Source organism: Taeniopygia guttata, chromosome 1A (assembly GCF_048771995.1).
Source record: "Taeniopygia guttata chromosome 1A, bTaeGut7.mat, whole genome shotgun sequence".
Taxonomy (NCBI): Eukaryota; Metazoa; Chordata; class Aves; order Passeriformes; family Estrildidae; genus Taeniopygia; species Taeniopygia guttata.
This window is the reverse complement of record NC_133025.1, coordinates 57503922-57524186: the sequence shown is the minus strand read 5'-3', so window position 1 is coordinate 57524186 and position 20265 is coordinate 57503922. Positions and strand designations below refer to the sequence as shown.

Genomic DNA, 20265 nt, shown 5'->3' with positions numbered 1-20265 from the left:
CAAGCATCATCTCACAGCACATTGTGTTCTGAACCAAAGCATGGTAACTAGACATGATCAGATGGTCATATCCAAAAGTGTTCTCCTGATCCATGTCACGTGTTCTCATAGACATATTCATTGTCTCTCCCAATATGTGACCCTTGGGTCTGTCTGTGAATGGGAAGGGGCATTGGAGCAGATCCCTCTTTGATTTTACTCAGATATCCAGAAGGTGAGCAGAACCTGATGTCCACCTCTATGCACGTGCAGGGGAGGCAGCTAGGGGCTGGCAATGAGTCTTAAACTCAACAGACAGAAACTCCAGCTCATCAGCTGAAGGGGGGCACCAGCCCAATTCCTTGACAGCTTAAAGCCAGTAGCAATGAGCACCAGGAGTTGTTTCACTTTATCTAGGACAAGTAGCAGCAGGTCCTACTGGCAGATCAAGCTGAACCTCAGTTCAGGATGATGCCAGAGCCATTTAGGAAGAAATGTTTCTTGTTCTAATAGTTTGGCCCATGCTGCATCTGAAAATCTATGTTAAGCTTCATTAATTAGAACATTGACTTCTATTTATGCATATAAGTTAATGAATATTCACCAAACATGTTGATTAAAGCAGTGATTCTTGCATATTCTTCCTATATTTTTAGCCCTTTACTCTAAGGTATTCTATTATTCAAAATATTAATGCGACACCAAGGGAATTTCTGAGTAGGTAATAGGGATGTTCAGATGCTGGAATAGGTGCTCAAGGATGTGCATCTCCATTGATGGAGGTATTTAAAATTTGATTGGACAAGGCCCTAAGCAATGTGAACTATCTTTGGATCTGATTTTAACTTTGAAGTTGTGCCTCTTTTGAGCAGGGCATTGGGCTGGTTGACATCTAGAGAACCCTTTTAACAGAAATAATTCAGCAGTTAATGCAGAAGAATAGTGTTCCTACATTTTTGGTATTAATCTATTTATAGATCTGGAAAAATATGTAACCATTACTTTCACAGTTAGTATTACTCCAGAATTAACAAAATAATCCTGTTAAAGGTGTTGCAATATTTTCTAATAAGTATCTGATTTAATTAAAAAAGTCATCCTGGGTTCATTAACTAGTCAGCATCTCTGATTGCAGGATTGCAATCTCTGATTGCAGTTATGTCATAGCAGCTGGTCAAAGTAGAACTTAATTTCTCCTTCTTGCCTATATTAAGGTGCCTCCAGATGAGTTTTGATGACTCATAAGAAATGATTAAAGTAACTGAGGGCAGCACATACATCTGAGGGTGATAATCCTGAAATTGCACCAGCATGAATTGCCAGTGCTAGTTTGAAGTATGCAAAAATGCTCACAAAAACAATGAACTTTTCTAGGTGAGAGAAGACTTTTAGACAATAGTAGATACCTATGCCACATGGAATTGCTTTTTGTAACCAAGTCTTTGTTCTAACTATGATTGTAGCCTCTGGAAACGTAACTGAAATGTTATGCTAAGCAAAAAAATCCACTATGAACTTCCTCTGCTCTACAGATTTTCTGAAGATAATATGAAACAATTAGAGGCTAAATGGCCAATATAAATCTCTGTTTGCTATGGAGATAGTCACCCAATGAGGGAACAGTTACCAAACCAAGGAATTAAGGTAATCATTCATACTGAAGGCAGTTTCTTATAATGAAGAGCAAATATATGTAGTGAGTGCAGTTTTCAAGCCAGAGGGTAAGATTTCTTTTACTAGGAAATGTTTGTGTAGTAATTCTCAAACAGATTTGTGAAAATTAGAACATGCACAAAGGGTAGATTTTGTGGAATTGCTTACTACAAAACAGTTCATCCAGGGGTATCTGCAACACAGAAGAAGGAAAAGCTGCCTGGGGGTAGCAAAGGCTCAAATATCCACACCAGTCTTTTCAGGGAAGCTCATAATATCAAAAGCTTTGTCAGGAAATGTAGTAAAACAAATACTAGTTTTACACTGGATCTTTCTCAGTAATCAATATGCATACTATAAGAGAAGAATGGATACGCCCTGGTTCAGATCTCTGCATGTTACAGAATGCAAGGTGACTCTCAGTCCTAGCTGGTGGAGTCTGGAATGGCTACACCATAGTTCATCCAGAGTGCATGAGCTGCTGGCTCCCTGCATCTGAGTTTCCTGATTGTTCTTACCTAGGGACTGCTGCAAAGAACCTTAGTGTGGGAGAAATTTTTATCTGTATCTGCAAGTCCTCTAGCTACTGAAGGGAACTTATTCACAGGCATTGGGTTAATCTGTAGTTGAACCTTGAAGGATGGCTCCACAATCTGCAGCCCTGAGAGCTGAGGCAGGGGGTAAGTGTGGAATATTCTAGTCCTCAAGACAGGAGAGAAGTACTCAAATAACCCATGCAAGTAACTCTGCCATCTTGGGCTGGATGTGAAGTGATATTGCTGTAACCCAACTGCTCTCACAGGTTACCAGTTTGATGAAAGACCATGTCAAGGACTACTTTCTGTTACCAGCTCTCAGATGGGTTGGTCTGTATTATGCAGAACACTAAACCATACAATCACACTGACACTGTAAATTCATGAAACTTGGCAACGACCTTTGCGGAAGTCAAACTGACCAGGGCAAATGCCTCTGGGTGCTTCTGAAATCCAGAATTTATGACAGAAATAACCAATATATTGGTGACATTTTGAATTTCCATTCTATTTTTAAAAGTAGCCATGGTAAAAACTGTTGCTTGGAGCAGCTTGAAAGAGTTTAAATATTGTATTTAAGGGAGTGATGGGGGCACAAATACTATATTTAAAGGAGTGATGGTGATCAAGAAATACTGGTCCAAAAGTTCTGAAAAAGTTGTGTGTTTACTTACCAGACAAATGCAGTCAGACACCAGCACTATGACCTTAATTGATCTCAACCCTCTTCTGTTTAGAGTGGGATTATGGCTCAGTCATTCCCTGCATTACCAAACAGTTTGAGGCCTCTACTGGGATAGTGTTTACGGCTCCAGTAATGCAGTGGCAGCTGAACTAACATCTGGATGTTAGTTGGTAAAGTTCTGAAAATTGAATAGAAAAACATCAGTGTTTTTAGGTGGTATTTCTCTTGTGGCCTAGGTTAAAGGCTTTTCTTGTAATGGAGAGAGGAGGAAGTGTTATGTGCTAAGGTGATAGTATGGAGCAATGATCAGCAGATATGGGAAGGAAACTGAGCAGCTAAGTGAGTCAGTAAGAGGAGGTGCATGTTTGCTGTGTATACTTAGCTCCTTAGGATGAAGCTATCTCTAGTTTCCTTATCTCCAATTTGTTTGTCATCTGACCTTTGCAGGAACAGGGGGTGGCCAGCCACAGTTAACAGCTGTTGAATCCCTTCAGCATCTGTGCCTGTGATGATGGTATGGCAGAGGTTTGCTCTGCATGGTTCTAGTTGCATCCTTCTGCTGATCCTTTTCTTAGCACTCTATTGGAAGATGTCACCTACTTTTCTTTAGGATTTTCAGCAAGCATTTCCCTCTGGTCAAAGAAATATAGGATATACTGCATCTGTCCCTGGAGCAGCTTTGTGGTGCTTTTTGTGATTCTTGTGACCAGCTATAACTCTTGCTATGGCAACTTATAGCTAAAAAACCCCACTCACTGCTTTGCTCTATAAAGACCATTCCCAGTTATTGGAGCAGACTGCAGAGCAAAGCTGCAGTTGCATTTGGTCTAAGTTTGTGCTGAAGGCTGGAGATGCTCCATAAATTGCAGTTACCCTATTGAGGGTATGGAAGGGAAAGCTTGCTTTGTTTCCTATCCCAAAGACTGGATTTAGCACAGCTAGTAATTCTTGTGAAGGCAAGGATTTGGTAGCGTTTTTCTGAGAAGGCTTTCCAGCAGAGGAGTAGTTCTGATTCTTGATGCTTTTGCTCTCATAGGGACCTCCAGGACTTGGATCTTTGGGCATCTTGAACATTGTTCTCTTCTGTATGGAACAACTAGGGAAACATCAGAAGTATGAAATCATCACTGCCTATAAGCTCACCTTCTCCTATTTTTTATTGCCAGGTCCAGGCAATTGAAGGCCTTTTTCTTGAGTTCAAGAGCTGATTGTCCTGTCTAGTTAGATATAGGCTGATGTAGTTGTATTGACTCAGTGTAGTCACTCTCCTACACTTGTGAGAATGGGTTTAAATAGGTGATCCATGTTTAAATGCCAAGCAATCACAATTATTGTTGTTTTGGGCCACAAAAATCTTGATTTTCTCAGTAAGAGACTGTTGTCTTCTGCTGATTTGACACAATTGCTTCTTGGTGGAGCTGGCAGGGCTTCAACACCCTCTGTGAACTGCCATGCAGTGCTGTACCATGCCCTGTTTGCCCACCCTCGTTGATAGTGGTTCCAAGGCTATTTTTGTGCGCTTAAGTCTCATTAAAGCCATGGGAAAGTAAGCATGAGCCCAAAATTATGGATATGGTCAAGTGATAACCTGAATTCAGCCCATAACCTCATTCTGCTCTAGGCTTTGGTGGTAAAAGTGATATTGAGCAACTTGCTGTGTTGCCACGAAAAGGCTTTGCAGAATTAGAAATCTGATGGGCCTTACTAGAAATTAATCTTTTTGGTTTCAGAAAAACTGCAAATAGAACAGGAGTTTTTCTCCCTTCTTTCTATAAGCTTTTATTTTGTATCTTGGCTCTGTGTCCCTTTCTACTATTCTACATAAATCTCTTGTTTGGGCAGGTATCTGATAACTTAAAGATTAATTTTTGACAAATAAGCATTTGTTGTTTTCTTGCTGATGCTTCTGATTTAGAAAAGCAACCTAGCAAAACGGGATACGAAAACCTATAAGCAGGCAAGGTTTTTTGGGGTTTTTTTTGGGGATTTTTTAAAGCTCTTTGCACACTAGCTGTCTTTTTATTTAAATACTATTCTTAGTTTGAAACTTTAATTCTGGGCGTACATTTGGTGCCCAGATGGTGCAGACTCACACAGAAGCCCATCACGCTGTCAGGGCAGGCGGATACATATGTAAATATTTTGCCTTTTTCCCCTATAATATTTGGCTTTGTCTAATCTAATTGCTGTCAAAGGCAGAATGTGAAGAATACTTGCAAGAAGCAAACAATGAGGACCTCAAATGTTTATACTGCACTAACTCTGGGAGATGCTGGTAGGCTGTGATGTAATTAATAACTTATTTTGTGGGTTTTCTTCATGCTGTGAATCCATGGTCTATAATCTAAGTTCATGCCAAGTAGAATCTTAGAACCCTTAGTAGAAATCTGTATTTGTAGTAGTTTAAAAGCATATTTTACCCTGTGGAACTGTCAATACAAGGCTAATGGGACTGCCTTTTCAGTTCAGGCTGGCAGTAAGTGTCCTCTACCTGCCTCTTTGTGCATAACGCTCTTTATTATTTATATAATTCATTGCTTCATTTAATTTATTCTATTGAGTGCTCATCTTAATGTATTTTTAATACATAAAAGCATTTCCAGCATAGCTGCTTCTCTGACTAGTGATAGCTAGTAACAAACAGCATGGCCAACCACATTAAGGATACCTATTTAGTTATCAAAGGTCTGAGCCAAAATAACATGATGTTAGTGGGAAAATCACTTCCATGGGCTTTGACTCTGACAGCTTATTGAGAAGGTCTAATAAAGCCAGTATTAGCTGAGAATGCTGACAAAAGCAATGTAGGAAACCTGACTGGCTTTCATCAATACAAGAACAGTTACACAGTTACAGGTGTCTGATCAGATGTGAAATTTGGCTAGGCTATAATTCATGGAAAGCATCACACCAGCCTTTCTTCTGAGGACACTAACTATGCAGAGAGATGCCAGGAGATCAGATCCTGGATGGGCAATTATTCTACAGCAAGGAAAGTATTTGTAAAAGGAGATGTAATTATGTGACCGGAAGACATCAGAAGCAGCACACAGTGCTTTTTCCCATGGAAATAACTGAAATCCTGAGGAAAATGAAGGGGGGGGTGGAATTTCCCATTTCACCCACTGATATTGCCATCTGAGCCTCATTGTTCAGGGATGCCAATGAATTCTGTCCCTGAACCTACTGTAAAAAGTGTCTAGGTAACTTCAGGAGACAGTGTCACCAGTCATGTGTCCCCCTGCTGTGGGGTGGAAAGGGTTAGGAAATTGTTCACTACCTATGTGTATAACTTTTCTGTATGCTTTTTGTTTAAGGGAAGATCAAAGGTGTTTGCTTTGTGTATTTCCCGAAGTATGGGCATTGAGTCATGCCCATGACTGCACAGAAAGCTAAGACATGAATTTATGGCTTCTATACATTAACTGCATGGCAGCTGCTAGCTTGCAGTTCAGGGAAGACCTGAAAGGAGGAGGAATTTGCCACAAAGATATCTCACGGTGAAAGCAGGCACTGGCAGCTACTCCAGGGCCAGTCTGGAAGGTCCTTGGAATGTGTGAAAGATAAACTTCTCATATCAGAAGTTTGGATCTGAGCTTACATGTAATGGACCAGAGAACGTGCTGGTTGTCACAGTGGGCAGGGATGGTAGGGATTGCTTTGTTCCTAGACTTTGCTTTTGGTTGTCAAACACATGTGGCCTGTAGCTGGCAGGACATGTTACATTCATTTAACCACACTTTTGTGCATTTTGCCTTTCTCAGGAGCAATTGAGCGGTGCTCGTACATCAAGTACCACTACTCCTCAGCCATCATCCCCAAGAACCTTACGTACAACATCACCAAGACAATCCGCCAGGATGAGTGGCATGCCTTGCGTAAGTGTTGCTGCTTTTCTTCACCTTCTCCTCGTGTACAGACAGGAGGTGCTCCCTGATAAATGAGAGCAGAGGCTTTGAGTGACAGCCCGCTCAGAGCCCTCATCTCGCATACGGTTTGTCTTTGCAGCAGACGGATCGATTTGTTCTTAGGACCTACATCTCTGTTTCTGCTGCTGACTGGAAATTCTGCTGAGGCATGAGAATGTGGCAGTGGGGAAAAGGCATTTGTATGCAGAGATTAATACTGAGTTAAATACAAAAATGAATAACAAAATCAATGCCCTATTTTTTAATTCAGTAGAATGCTCTGTACGTGAGCACATTCTCATGCCATTGCTGCTGAGTTTCCTGCTTCCAGGAGAATTCATTGCTGGCATTTATTGTAGAATATGTCCCACTGCCAGCAGCTCCTGTGTGAGTGTGGCATCACTCTCCTTTGAAGATCTTGAAAGAGAATTGCTGCACCCTTCAAGGCACAAGGAAGGAGCTTAGACCTCAGTGATAATTTTAGCCAGTGGTCACCAACTTGTAACGCTTGCTGAAGTGACAAGACCTAACAGGGATGGGATTGCCCTGCAGTGTATTGACTGACCTTAAATCTTGTCTCTTTCTCATCTTGGAGATGGAAAAGGGTTTTCACTGATAAAATGCAAGAGGTAGAATTTCACAAGGAAGGATACCACTGCGACTGTTCTTGTTACTACATAGTTGTGGGGACTGATGAATGTCCTGAGAGGCTGTTTTGGTGGAAGCAGTTAAACCTCCTTGAAGGTGGCAGTGGTTGAAGCAATAGTGGTTCTGATTGAGAACCTTGAAAGATGATGGTGAGCTTCTACTCTGTCAGTTTGAGAACTGTGCCAGACCTTTGGTGTTTCCATGGCTTTCAGTATGTTTCACTCCTCCCTTGTGTGGCTCTTGCTTTGAGAGGGTCCTTTCAAGCTCAGAGGAGAAGGTGCAATGCTATAATTTATTTCCTGCATGGGTGAAATTCATCGATGCTTGTAGGCCTTTCTGGTACACTCTGGTAAAGAGTTAAGAACATTCTAGAGGGTCTTGCTAAATGCTGTTGGGTTTTTTTTTCATGAGTTCATGTGGATAAATATCTATTTTTATTGCAATATGACAAAAAAAAAGGAATAATTGAGCTTATGCCTCTTTGCAGTTGGTAAGAGGCTGGTCTTGCAAAATACTGTGTTATGCTATTTTGTCCCTGAAATCAGAAGATCAGAAGGTTCAGTTTGCTTCAGGTTTTCTCCTACCACTTATCTTCTCTGCTGGTGTTAGTTTCATGTGGATGTAAAATGTAACAATGCTCATATATTGGCAAAAAAGTGCACCCGCCACCCAAGAGCTCTTAGGGCAGTAGGAAAGGGCTTTGGTTTATGTTTTCTGTATGTGTGTTTTGCCACTGTTGGGAGTATCAATAAGCAACCATCTGCTGGGAATCTCACTGTTCAAAAATTATTTTCTAAAATTAATCTTTATCTCAGCAATGGCTCAAATAAAGGGTTATACACCTGGTCATCTAAGGATCAGCAAGTTCCTGAGCTTTAAGTGCTGATACGACATTTGTCAGTCTCCAAAGGTGCAGTCTAGACACTGCTCACATATTTATGTATCTGGTATTGTCTGAGGTGCTCTCTGGGTGAGGCTGCTTGTCTCTTCCCTGTAGATGGTACACTGAGTGTACCTCATATTTCTGACCCAAATTTTCTTGCCAGTTTCAGGATTCAGATGTAGAGAGAACTGATGTCTGCATCTACTTATCTGAAGACAGGAGTAGAGAAATACTTTGCTGAAGCTCTCTTCTCCTGAGCAGCTGGTGCAACAGAGTGCTTTGATGGTTCTGGAGGTCACTGCATTTAAGAATGAATTGAATTTATATGACTATTTCCAGTGCAGAAACAGTAGCCTGTTTTAAAAGACAAGGCAAATACCAATCTCTCAAATTGTGGTTTGGTTGAGGGGATTTTTCTCCCTTTGCATTACAGTAGATAAAGCAGGATAAGTCTCTTCAGGAAGTCCCCATGATTTTAGCCCTGTGCCTTAGCAACTGATCCTTCTCTATGCCTCTGGACTAGTTTCATCTAGGACACAGCTACTTTATCTCAACACTGGTCAGTCTGATATTTCCAGGTCAACCTGGCCATTATTTTCCTCTGAATATTTTCCTGTTCATATCAGTGAGTGTTGTGACAAACAGCAAAAGAAGCAGGGCCCAGGCCTGGCTATCTTCCTTCTCCTGCCATGGGTTATTTTTCAGATCTGTAGCATGAGATAGAGGAAAAAAAGTATCTTCTGAAGAAACACGGGGGCAAAATGGCATCTTGGAGAACTTCAGATAAACTGGAAAGGTGAAAGCAGAATATTTGGTCACCCTAGTAGACAAAAATGTCTCTTCCAGGCTGAAGCCACTGTTACCATTTGCTGGTTTTGTATTTGAGTAATGTATTTTCTTTTTCTTGTGTATGGACAGTCTGCTGTGTTGCCTGTGAAAGAAATCCATTGTTTTGGATGTTCAGTGGGTTGGGGATCAGAGGAGAGAGAGCTCCCACCATGGTCTGCAAACTGCTTTTTTTGGACTGGTAGGCAGGACTGATGCTCCAGCAGTTTCTCTTGAATTGCAGGAATTGCAGGGTGAGGGGGCAGTTAATTTGAGGCTGAGGACCCCATGGCACCATTCAGCACACAAAGCAGATACTCCTCTAGCTGTGCTGTTAGCTATGCTGGAAGAACTTGAGAGAGCAGTTGGTCCTAGAGAAATGGTTGGAGCTGACTTTACCATTTTTGATTGTATATTTTTTTTCATTTTGTTTGACATTTTCAAGATGGAACCTTTGCTCCAAATTGATTGCCTACAGCAGTATGAGCTGGGTAAATAGGACTTGTCTTCACTGCAATCACTTCCTCTCAACTATCGCTGGTTAAACAGGGATAGAGGGAAAGATAATTGTAGTATTGTCAGCTCTTGCCTGTCAGGAGATAAATGTTGATCTGATTAGACAAAACAAAACTCTGTGTGAGCTGAGAGGGGAAGAGAGAAGCAGAGGAAAGCGGTTTCCGACAACTTTGAGCATGAGTGACTGCCTTTACGGAAGATGCTGACGTAGTGATATGACTGAGTCACTATTCGGTGTTTATTTTGTCACACTTTGACCCTGGCCTTGAGTGCAAAACCTGATCCGCAGCTGTGTTTTCTGAAAAAGGAGACCAGCATCATTGATGCTCTTAGAAATCTAGGTGTATTACTGCAGTAAAAAGCCAAGAAAATGTGAACAGGTCTATATTTATTCAGACGTTGTTCCATGTGTTTTATGCTATTCCTGTGGGTTTACTTTCATTATGCTATATATGTGTTCACAAAACATGGGATTGTACTCATGGCAGGAGTTTGAGCTATAGAATGTGGTGCAGGCATTTGGAAGGGTGAGAAGTGTTTTCAGGTGATAGAATAAGTATTTCAACTCGATGCTTGTGCTTTAAGGAAGCTGACAATAAAAGGGAGGCTATGTTGATGTAACTCTTCTTTTTCTTGTCCCAAAGTCTTCAGGAAACCATTGTCTGGTATATTATGGCAAAGCAGTCGAAAGGCTGTGTTTGTAATGAAAATGGCAGTACCTCCAAGGCAATGAGGAGACATGCTATATTCAGTTTAGCATCTTCCAGGAGCCAACAAAGCTGTTCTTTAAAGCCATTGAGGGATAAGGTACTCAAAGCCCAGGGAGTGTTCAGTCTTTGTTGCTTTTTGAGGAACAACAAACGCATGTTGGGTTAATGCTGTGTGGTGTTTTTTCTTTTTTTTTTTTTTTTTTTTTTTTTTTACCACGAGGACTGTAGTAAGGTCACTTTGCTTTCATCCCTGTTTGGCTTTGTGTGGGTGTGTTTGTTTTGTTCTATTTTTTTAGTAGGCTATAGGCAACCCAGGTGCTGTATTCATCTTACACTGCACTCTGAGAATTAACTTTCATGGAAAAGCCATCTTCTCTCCAAGGCAGATGTAGAAACTACTGTGGCTTTAAAGGGCTGCAAACAAACAAGTAGCTGATGTGTATTCTTGAAGAGTGAGATTTGTTTTTCTCTTAGAGAACAAGTGCAATGACTCCCTCTTCCCTTTTTCTTGCCTTGGTAGCTGAAAATGGGACAATTGCTGTGTGGCACTTAGAGCCTTTGGCAGAACTCCCAGTGGTTTGTGTTATAGTGCATGAAAGTCTCTACATCAGAAGAGAAATAAAAAAAATTCTTCATTGTCTCCAAAAGCTCTTGTTTTGCTGATTCACACAGCCTGTTATGTGAGGTAGATAGTTGGGTCTAGAAGCCTTTTATTTTTCCTTTCTCCCTACATGTCACAAACCTGGTTTTCTACTTTGGATGTAACACTGCCACAAAAGAGGGAATTTGTTTGTCTCTTCTTCTCCAGCTTGCCATTGCCTCCTCAGCCTGTCTTCCATAGCGGCTGTGTTTTGTGTCCAGGAATGTGAAGAGTACTGCATCTGGGCAGGAAGTGGCTGGAATTGCTATGGAAACTGATTTTTTCCTGCACAGCTTAGAAACAGTGTCACCAGACTGCTTTGGAGTGAATCAGTTCATAAACAAGTAGCTACAGGTAGCTGATGCTTCCTAAGTGTTCAGAATTTCCTGGGCTTTTTGAAAATACTCCTTGCCTGGCACTGTGGGATCTCCTTTACCTGTCTTCTACCCCCATGTTTCTACTGCAGGACCACAGGACGTGGACTCTGAATTTCAAGTATCAGTGAGGAGAGCTGCATTGTCAGAACAACAATCATAATGCTTTGTATTGCAATGATAACATTCATCTGCACTCTGGAACTGCAGCACTCCTGTGCTTGTGGCGGTCTAAAAGCCATTTGCATAAAAAATGAATTCTAAAGTCAAAAGTAATAGCCTGGCACATTGTGAGAAGAGCAAGTATTGGAGGAAATGAATAATTTCTACAGGGTGTACAGAGTGGTAATATTTTAATTCATACAGCATCTATGCTGGAAGTTGAGTGGATTTATTTGGCCTTAATGCTCTGAATTTTGCAGGAGTCTGCAAGCACTCAAGTACTTCCTTTAAAAACAGTAAAACTACTGGAAAAATATCCAGCAACAATTAACACTAAGGAAAAGGTCTGTAGCTCAAATTCCTGCAGTGTCCAGACTCCCCAAGCCTTCTCATTCCATGGAACATGAAGTTCAGATTTGCACAGAAGCTCAATTGATAACTTGACAATGCCTTGGTAACATCAGCAAGTTTATGGGCTGTTATTGCTGTTATAAGCAACAATAAATATTGAATAATTGCATTTATAATAAGGGCTAACCCCAGAAAATTTTTGCTTTTTTTTTTTCATGGGTGCTACTGAAAACAGTGTTCGAAGTAAATAGGCAACATCTTACTTTTCTTGCTCCTTTCTTTCATTCTCTCCTCTACATGCATCTACAAGGAAATCCTGTTTCACTTTTAATTAGCTACTTGGGCCCCCAGATGGATGTACACTCTGAAGTATGGCCCCGTCCTGCTGGTCAGTGCCATTTGGTATGATGTCATTCCTTAGTGCATTGGCTATGACAACAGACGGGGCAGCCATCCCAGAGGTTACTCAGGCAGCAGGTGCTCACATGCCTGGAGGTCTCCTGTTGTTGGATCTTCATTGCATTCATTGTTCCCGCAGCTAATGACCAGGTGGTAGTGACAGACCTTCTCATTTTCCCCCCTCTCTCTGCTGTAGGGTTTTCTTCATATTCTGCTATTTCAAGCTAAGATAAGTTTTTTTTTGGCATTGAAATCTAAGACCTATTTTGAAATCTGTAAGGGATTTTATTGCCTTCTGCTAGGTTTCATCTTAGAATCTACTAATATGCCTGTGACCTTAATACCTACACTGATTAATAACTTTGTCAACTGCGTACTACTTTTTATTTGCTTCTTAGAGGCAGAAGAGCAGGGATGGGGTAAGGGAGGAGGTCAGTAGAACCTTCAGTCCTGAGCTGACAGAGGTGCCTGAATAGCAAATATAAACAAGATTTGGGAAGGGAGAAAATGAGGACAAGGAAAGGGGTAAAACAGTGCTGGAGAGCTGGAAGAGGTAAAATGAGGGATTACTAAGCATTGCAATTGGGAAAATGGTTGGAGTGGTGGATTGGAACAATTTTGGAGAGAAGGTGCAAAAATGGTCAAACTCTGCTTTGTTGGAGTGAAGTGGGGAACAAACAGGAAAGTGTAGGATCCCCTCCAAAGCCCTGTTCAAAGGGCACAAGTCAGAGGTCTTACTGTACATCTACTGCTAATGCAGCTGTGAAGCACCGGCAGAGGGGAGGTCTCATCCTGCACCCTCAGCCAGCAGGTTCTTCCCCAGGTCACATAATGGGGCTCACGGGTAAATCAGGATAGTCTTATTCTGCTGATGACCTTCTTGCCACTCTTCTGAATCAGTTAAAAACCCCACACTAGAAATTCCTGGGTTTGCAGTTTGTTTGCTTAAAGTTCACTTGAAATAAAATGAGTGTTTTTAAGGTTGCAAATACAAGCATGTAAGGTTAGGAGATGACCCAGTTGGGGCTGCATACTTGGCCTTGATTTATCTCCTCTAAGCATATTCATTATTGAGTCTTTAATAACTGTAATCACATACTCTTGCCTTGTTCCATACATTTGGGATGTTCTGTTTCCATTCAATGATGACTTTGTTTGGTTTCTTTTTCATTGCTGAATGTATGGTTGTTGGCCTTTTTAATTGCAGATTACACAACTCCTGATCGTATGATGAAGTTAACCACTTCATGGATTTTGTCATGTTTCTAGTCATTGAATTGAAGAAGGACATATAAATATAGACATATTAATATCTAATAATAATTTGTGGTTGGTTATAATTTTCATTTTAGGCCTGATAATCGAAGATAACTTGTTTGGGTTTTTTGGTTGTCCAGTTAGATAGAAAGAAGTTTTGAGTTTTACATATTTCCATTGATTTCCATTCAAGCTCCCACTGATTTTCAGAGTAACTGTAAGAGCTCCACACTATGTATCAAACTTGAAATGGCCACCCAACTCACACTGGGTCAGAGTAAATGAGGAAAACACAGCTAGGGACCATGTCTTAAGAAATTTCTTGGACTGACTTATCACCAAGGAGTTTTAGGCTAAGTGAAGAGCAAAGCGCTTGTGTGAGAGGGAGGAGGAGGTGTGGCCACCTGGCTGATCTCTATTCTGATTGCTCTTTGCTGAAGAATTTCTTTTCTTCTCCCCTTTTACACTGACCCTTTCAAAGGGTCTGACCCTTTCAATTCCTGTATTTCCTAGCTTTAGCATGCTTGGCTTGGTAACCTTCATGTTGATAGGTTTTGGGTTTTTTTGTTTTGTTTGTCATATTTGTAAGTGGAGGCACTTAGATTCACTGTGGCTTAGGTGATGTTTTGCATTGTAGTACACTGTTATACAAGAAAAGACATTTTTATCTCCACTGTTGAAGAGAGTCTTAAGGTATTTACAAAAGCTGTTCTGAGTGCAGGAAAATTGAGGGCAAACCCCCTCCAGTCTCACTAATGATTTTTTCCAAAGAAGTAATAGACACTTTTTGCCTGTTGCAGTGTGGAGATGTTGGCAGTAAAACCTACCATTGCTAATAATTTCTAGTCATTCAGCCAGTCAAAATATAGCTTTATTAATATGCATACAGAGCTTTCTGTTTCCCTTCTCTCCCTCTTGAGAGACACAGAGGGGGAGACATGGGCGTTCTTCTGTCTCTTGGCTAATCAAGAATGATGCCTTGTGCATTCTTAGGGTGAGAGAAGAGGAAAGAACAAACAGGAGACCCTAATGGGTCTCATCCATCTGACTTCTATAATTTTTGATTTATATACCAATTTAATGCCTGGTTTATGATGATTTATGTCCTAGTTTGTTTATACCCCGGTCCAATGCCCCACCCCACAATGTTAATGAGATGAAATCCTGGCAGTTAAATATTTCAAGGTGATTACATGCCACATACAGAGTTACTAATGAGGAGTTAAGTGCTTCCTTACTTCAGTGCAAGAAGATAGACATAAGTGGAACATTTTGGAAATGAGTTTAGTGTGGTTTGTTCACAAAGCCATGCACCATCCACAACGAAACATCATAGCAGCCAGCATGAGAGAGAGAGCAAGAAACTTTGAATCAAACAACCTGGCCTTGACCTGACAGGAGTTGCAGGCTGAAACATGAAGGTGAGATTTATGTGTCAATAGCTACCAGGAAGTGGTTGCCATTTTAATTACTGTTTTGCAGAGATGCTCTTTGGACATTGTATTACAGAATAAACCCAAACCTCATGTACAATCAGGACATCATCCTTTGAAAAAATATAAAATGTGTCAATATTAATGTGCAGAAAACATAATGCAGCTTTACTTCCTTGTATTTTTAGTGTTAACTGGGTCACTGTGATTTTGGCCCTGCTGTCAGAGCCAAATGTAGTTCTGGTCCATGAAGACTGGATGAAGCTGAAGGATTTGTCTAGGGGCCCATCCCAAGACTCCTTAATTGGCTGGGTGAATCACAGTTTAGCTGTTCAATTATTCCCTACCCACCTCCAGGAACTGATTGCACAGTTGGTGGGGGAATAGGAAATCAGGAATATAAATCAACGGCAGGTATTTCCTGTGGGAATTCAGAGTTCAGTCTGGCAAATCTCATCTGGCTGCTCTGGATGTAGGTTATACTTAATGGAGCTTGAGCCTGCATGTCCCTCTGCATCACTGGAATTATGACAGCTAATTTGAGTCTGTCTGCCACTGGTGTGTGCAACTGATCAATATCTCTTTCATAAATGCAAACTCTCCCTCATCTCTGCCTTCATCAACTTTGTCTTTTCTGGCTTGCCCTTTGCATCCTTGTGTATTTTGTGGGTTTTTTCCCCCCAAACTTGATGCTCACCTAGATATTCTCAGAGACGAAAATCAATGGAAGAATATCAGTTGCTCACCTAAGAGGGGCTTCTTTGCCATACATAACTAAGGTTATAAATAATTCAGTAGGGTCCCTGTCTTTTCTTTCCTCCCATAAGACTGGGTTTATTAAAATTTTATGGGAAAGGACATGGAGGTAGCTGAATTACTAGCTTAATCTGATACAATCTTTAGCAATGCATTAGTTCAGTACCAGCTGTTCTTTACTCATCATCACAGACACACACTAAATCAGTCCTCCTTGTAGAATCCATTTTGCAGCATGTTATAATCATGTATTTGAGCATGATGTAGTACCATTCCTTATAACTTGCTCTCATGCCTGATGATGTTGCCAAGGGAAGAAAAGTGTTAAATTGCCAAGGCAAGGCTTAATCTTTTTTCTTCTGCTGAGGAATTCAGTAGGGGCATGAATCCACATAGAGAAAGATCCTAATCAGAAAGGAGCTATAGGATGGGAACTAAGAGTTTGGGTTGGCTTATATTCATACCAAAATACTAATTCTACTGAAACAAGAACAGATATTCTAAGATGAAAATGGTTTGAAATCAGCATCTGAGTACTAAATACTCAAGAGGTATCAGAAAAAGAAAATTACCTTTTGGCATTTCAATGAAAATGGACAGATCCCACAGATAAACTTTTCTGTTAAAGATGCTACTGATGCTGTATAGTGCACCTTCCATCCTAGCATCTTGAAACAGTCAAGAAATGGTTTTCAATCAGTATCCTTTGGATTTAAACAGGGTGCCAAAGGAGGAAGACAACCTAAGCACACCCATTTCATAGAAGGAGTTGGAGAAGTGAATTAACTTGCTAAATGTCATGTGGAGAGTGAGTGGGAGAGCCAGAAACAGAACTCAGGTCTTGGGACTCCCACTGCTGTAAGTGCTAGACAATGCTGTGTCCTGTAGTGCCAGGGATTATGCAGCCTGTCTCCTAGAAAAGCCTTGCAAAAGTAAATATTAAGAATATTTTTCCTAAAGGTAGTAAAAAAAAAAAAATTTCAAATGAAAGCTCACTGGCCAAAACCAGAATCCAAATGGATGTATCCATTGTTGCCTAGAAAAATGGCAAAACCACCTTCAAAAGTTGCTATCAGATTAGGTATAACAAAGTGGGGGTTCCTCAGAACCTGTTAAAACCCAGACCCTTGGAGACACAAGAGTGAGGCACGAAGATCAAAGGTTGTCCCTTACAGTATGTGTAGATGCTGTGAATTTTCTGCCATGTATATGTTGCACTCTACAGCCGTGTCCTTGCTGATTTTATGACAACTGATACAGCATAAATAACTTATTGGTACTTGGTTTTACCTGCACGTAATCTTAACCATAATTTAATTTGAGAAATAATCAAATTAGTGCATTTTGAGAAATAATAACTATCAATCCTATTACAGAGTTTTAAAATCTGAAAGCAATGCACACTGACAGGATAACTCTAGGCATATGATGCAAAAATGGCCTTTCTGATATGGCCTGGGCAGAACCTGTTATGGGTGACAAATCCTCTTTGGCTGGTAGATTGGCCACAGCCAGCTCTGCTCCTCTTGCCAAAATGGCATGGGTCAGGATATGATTAATTGACAAGGATAGTACTGGCCATGATTACTGGCTGTGAACCATCTGCTGCCAGAGGGTGCATGAGAGCTACCTGTGATTTATTCCACATAGACCTAGGCTGAACTGGTCTTTGGCTTGTTTCAGGAATATCTTCATCCTTCATGAAACCCAGTGTACCAGGACCTATGGTTGATTAGTTCTGCTGTTTTTTCATTGATGTTTAGGTCCTTACATTAAAACAGGATTTTTTTATTCCCTAGATAAGCCTTGGCTCTGACAACCATTTACTAAGGCACCATTCCTCTGTACTGACTTTAGCTGATGAAGTAGTAAAGTCCATGGTGTCATTCCTTCCACAGAGGACCAGATATTTCATGTGGAAGTAATTGAGAATGAAAGGCTTTTGTGACAAGAAACCAGGCAGAGAAATGCAAGAAAAACCCCCTTGATATAGCAATAGGATTAGTATTTCAGACTGTCTGCACAGTTTTCCAGCAGGAATCAGTGGTTCTCTGAAAAGCTGAATTGACAGCTCTGCTAGGTGAAGCTTTTTGACAAGACAAAGGGTTGCACAGGCAGGAGCACTTTGAAAATCTGTGTGATGCATAGATGGATTAGATCATTTGATGTATCTCTTTGGCTGCTAGTTCATAGGATTTCCTGGTTAACAGTTCTGGCACTGGCTTTCAATGGCAACCAATCCTCTATGCAAGTAAGAGCAGAGTTCCAGAGGTAAATGAATCCCTGCTTTTTGGCAGTCAGATAACGAGTGCAGGATAAGGATATTTGTGTGTTTTTTATCACAACTGGGGGAGCTTCAGTATTTTACAAGCCAGAGATGAGAGGCCATTTGTCACTGGCTTGTTGGATTCATGATGAGTGTTTTGCTGTCCTTTCCTCATAGACTAGGTGAGTTGATCTGTTACTGTATCAAAGCAGTGCTTAGAGAAGGCATAGTAAATATTTTTGTAGGGCCTGGTAGGAAAGTCTAGGAGGCTCCTAAAACTGATGGTGCAGCTGTCAGTAAATGCTTTAACTGAGAGAGGGACCATGGAGAGCCAATCCCTAGGTAGTGATGGCCTGTAATTGCACACCTGTCTATAAAGTTGGCAGAAGGAACATCAGTCAGGAAGGACATGGATAGGATGCTCATGTGGCCCCAAGTTATCTGCAGAGGGCTGGGGTCCACACAGCAATCTTGTTTTGGTGGGATTGAGGAGAGCTAGTTTGGGACAGAAAGCCATCTGCTTTGACAGCTGCCTTCATTTTGATGTTGATAGAAAGGGAAAAACATCTGGTGGTGGCTGTTTAGTGGTACGGTTGGCAGTTGGAAGGATACCGCTGCTTTCTAAGTCTTTTATTCCTGTGCTGTAGGCATGAGTAGAGAAAACATTCTCTGGTGTAGGAGCAGGAATCCTACAGCCTTGGGGAGTGGTGAGTGCAGAGAGGAACTCTTTGTATGCCTGTGAGGCGCTGTGTGCTTTTTGGTTTGTTTTTTCTGAGAGCTGAGGATGCAATTGGATGAACTTTTAGTGGTGCCTTTAAGAATATGAATAAGGGAGCTAAGGTGATGTGTTTAAACACCTAGGGAGAAGCTAAAAGAGAAAGCAGAGCATAATGGAAAGGCTGCTGGGGGAAATAAAAATGTGATGCCTAGATGCTCTTCTGTGTATAGAGAGAATTTTTCTCCTCTGTTTATTATTCAGTGATGTGGATGCATTAGATTTATGTGAAAAATCAAACAAATTCCTGGCAGTGCTGAGACAATAACCAGGAGCTGTTGCCTCTGCCTGATGGTGAATGAGACTGTCATGAGTTTGCCATTGCTCACTCATTACTTTTTGAAATTTACTTCTGTTTGTGTATATCAAGCTCTTGGCACAACTCTGATAAGCAACAAAAAGATGGAGCCTTTCCACAGATCAATAGAGATCAATCTCTTAATTTCAACTGAATGACAAAACAAAACCAGCTATTAAAATTGTGTTTTTACTTTTTTTTTTTTTTTTTTTTTTTTTTTTTTTTTTTTTGTAACACCTGCTAGCTCCCAAAGCCAAAGTACCACGAGACACAGAAGAGAGCTCTTGGCTGTACATTTTTCATACTGACCCCCTCAGAGGTATGGGTCTGTTTGTACAGACCTGAGGATTACACAACAGGTAAATGTGCCTTGAGTCATGAGTGTGGAAAATTTAAACTGTTTGGCTTGGGCTAGGTTTGTTATTTTGTTATTGACTGGTCCATGGCACTGGCTGCAATGCCACAGAGCTTGGGGCATTTATATGTCTGAGGCCACAGCATCCAGGGCAGAGCTGCAGGTGATGTGAAGATGGGGCTGTACTTGGTGTTAGTCAACATCCATGGGGTTCATTGGTACCAGATTACATGTAGCTGTCCAGTAATACATCACATCTGGTTCCCTGACTTACAGAGAAGGCTGGGAAGTGGGATGATGAGTTCACTTGGGTGTCATTAGAACATTCAATCAACCATGTGATGTGATAACATCAGTGGATGGGTTGTAGTCACACCAGTGCATTTATCCCAAAAGGTCTTAGGGGTATGGTTTGAGGGCAGTGTGAGCGGGCAGTGTGTGAGATTCACAGCACTTGTTTCCTGAGTGCTGTTTAATGAAAATCTTGCCCACGGTTACCATTCAAGTATCAAAACAGAGGTCTTGGTGGAGTATTTTTAAAATATCTGACAGTACATAGAATGGTGAAGAAATTGGTTGTTTTGGTAGTTATTCTGACTACTTAGAACACCAAAGTATAAAAACTTTATTGTAGACACTACTATATATACCGATCTGAATGTGGATGTCAGGGCTGGATATGCAACAAATGGCACAGAACAGCAAGTAGTGTGAAATATTGCTGCTAGTAAGTATCAATAGCTGACAGGTGAATCTTTGTGGGGTTTTTTAATGAAGGAGCAGAAATCAGATATTTCAGTTGTCCTGAATTCACTGTGTTTTGCTTCTCTTCCTACAATGCTGCCTCATCGGTAAA

The 20265-nt window shown here is 40.9% G+C and overlaps 1 protein-coding gene across 2 annotated transcripts in view; it reads left to right on the top strand.

Moving 5' to 3' along the window:
- TMEM178B (transmembrane protein 178B) overlaps window positions 1-20265 on the top strand; it is a 220799-nt gene that overhangs the window by 51825 nt on the left and 148709 nt on the right. For both annotated transcript variants that reach the window (XM_072923539.1, XM_002200120.7), the window contains exon 2: window positions 6618-6731. In XM_072923539.1, the coding sequence (XP_072779640.1) occupies window positions 6618-6731 (114 nt within the window). The remainder of the gene's footprint in view (window positions 1-6617; window positions 6732-20265) is intronic.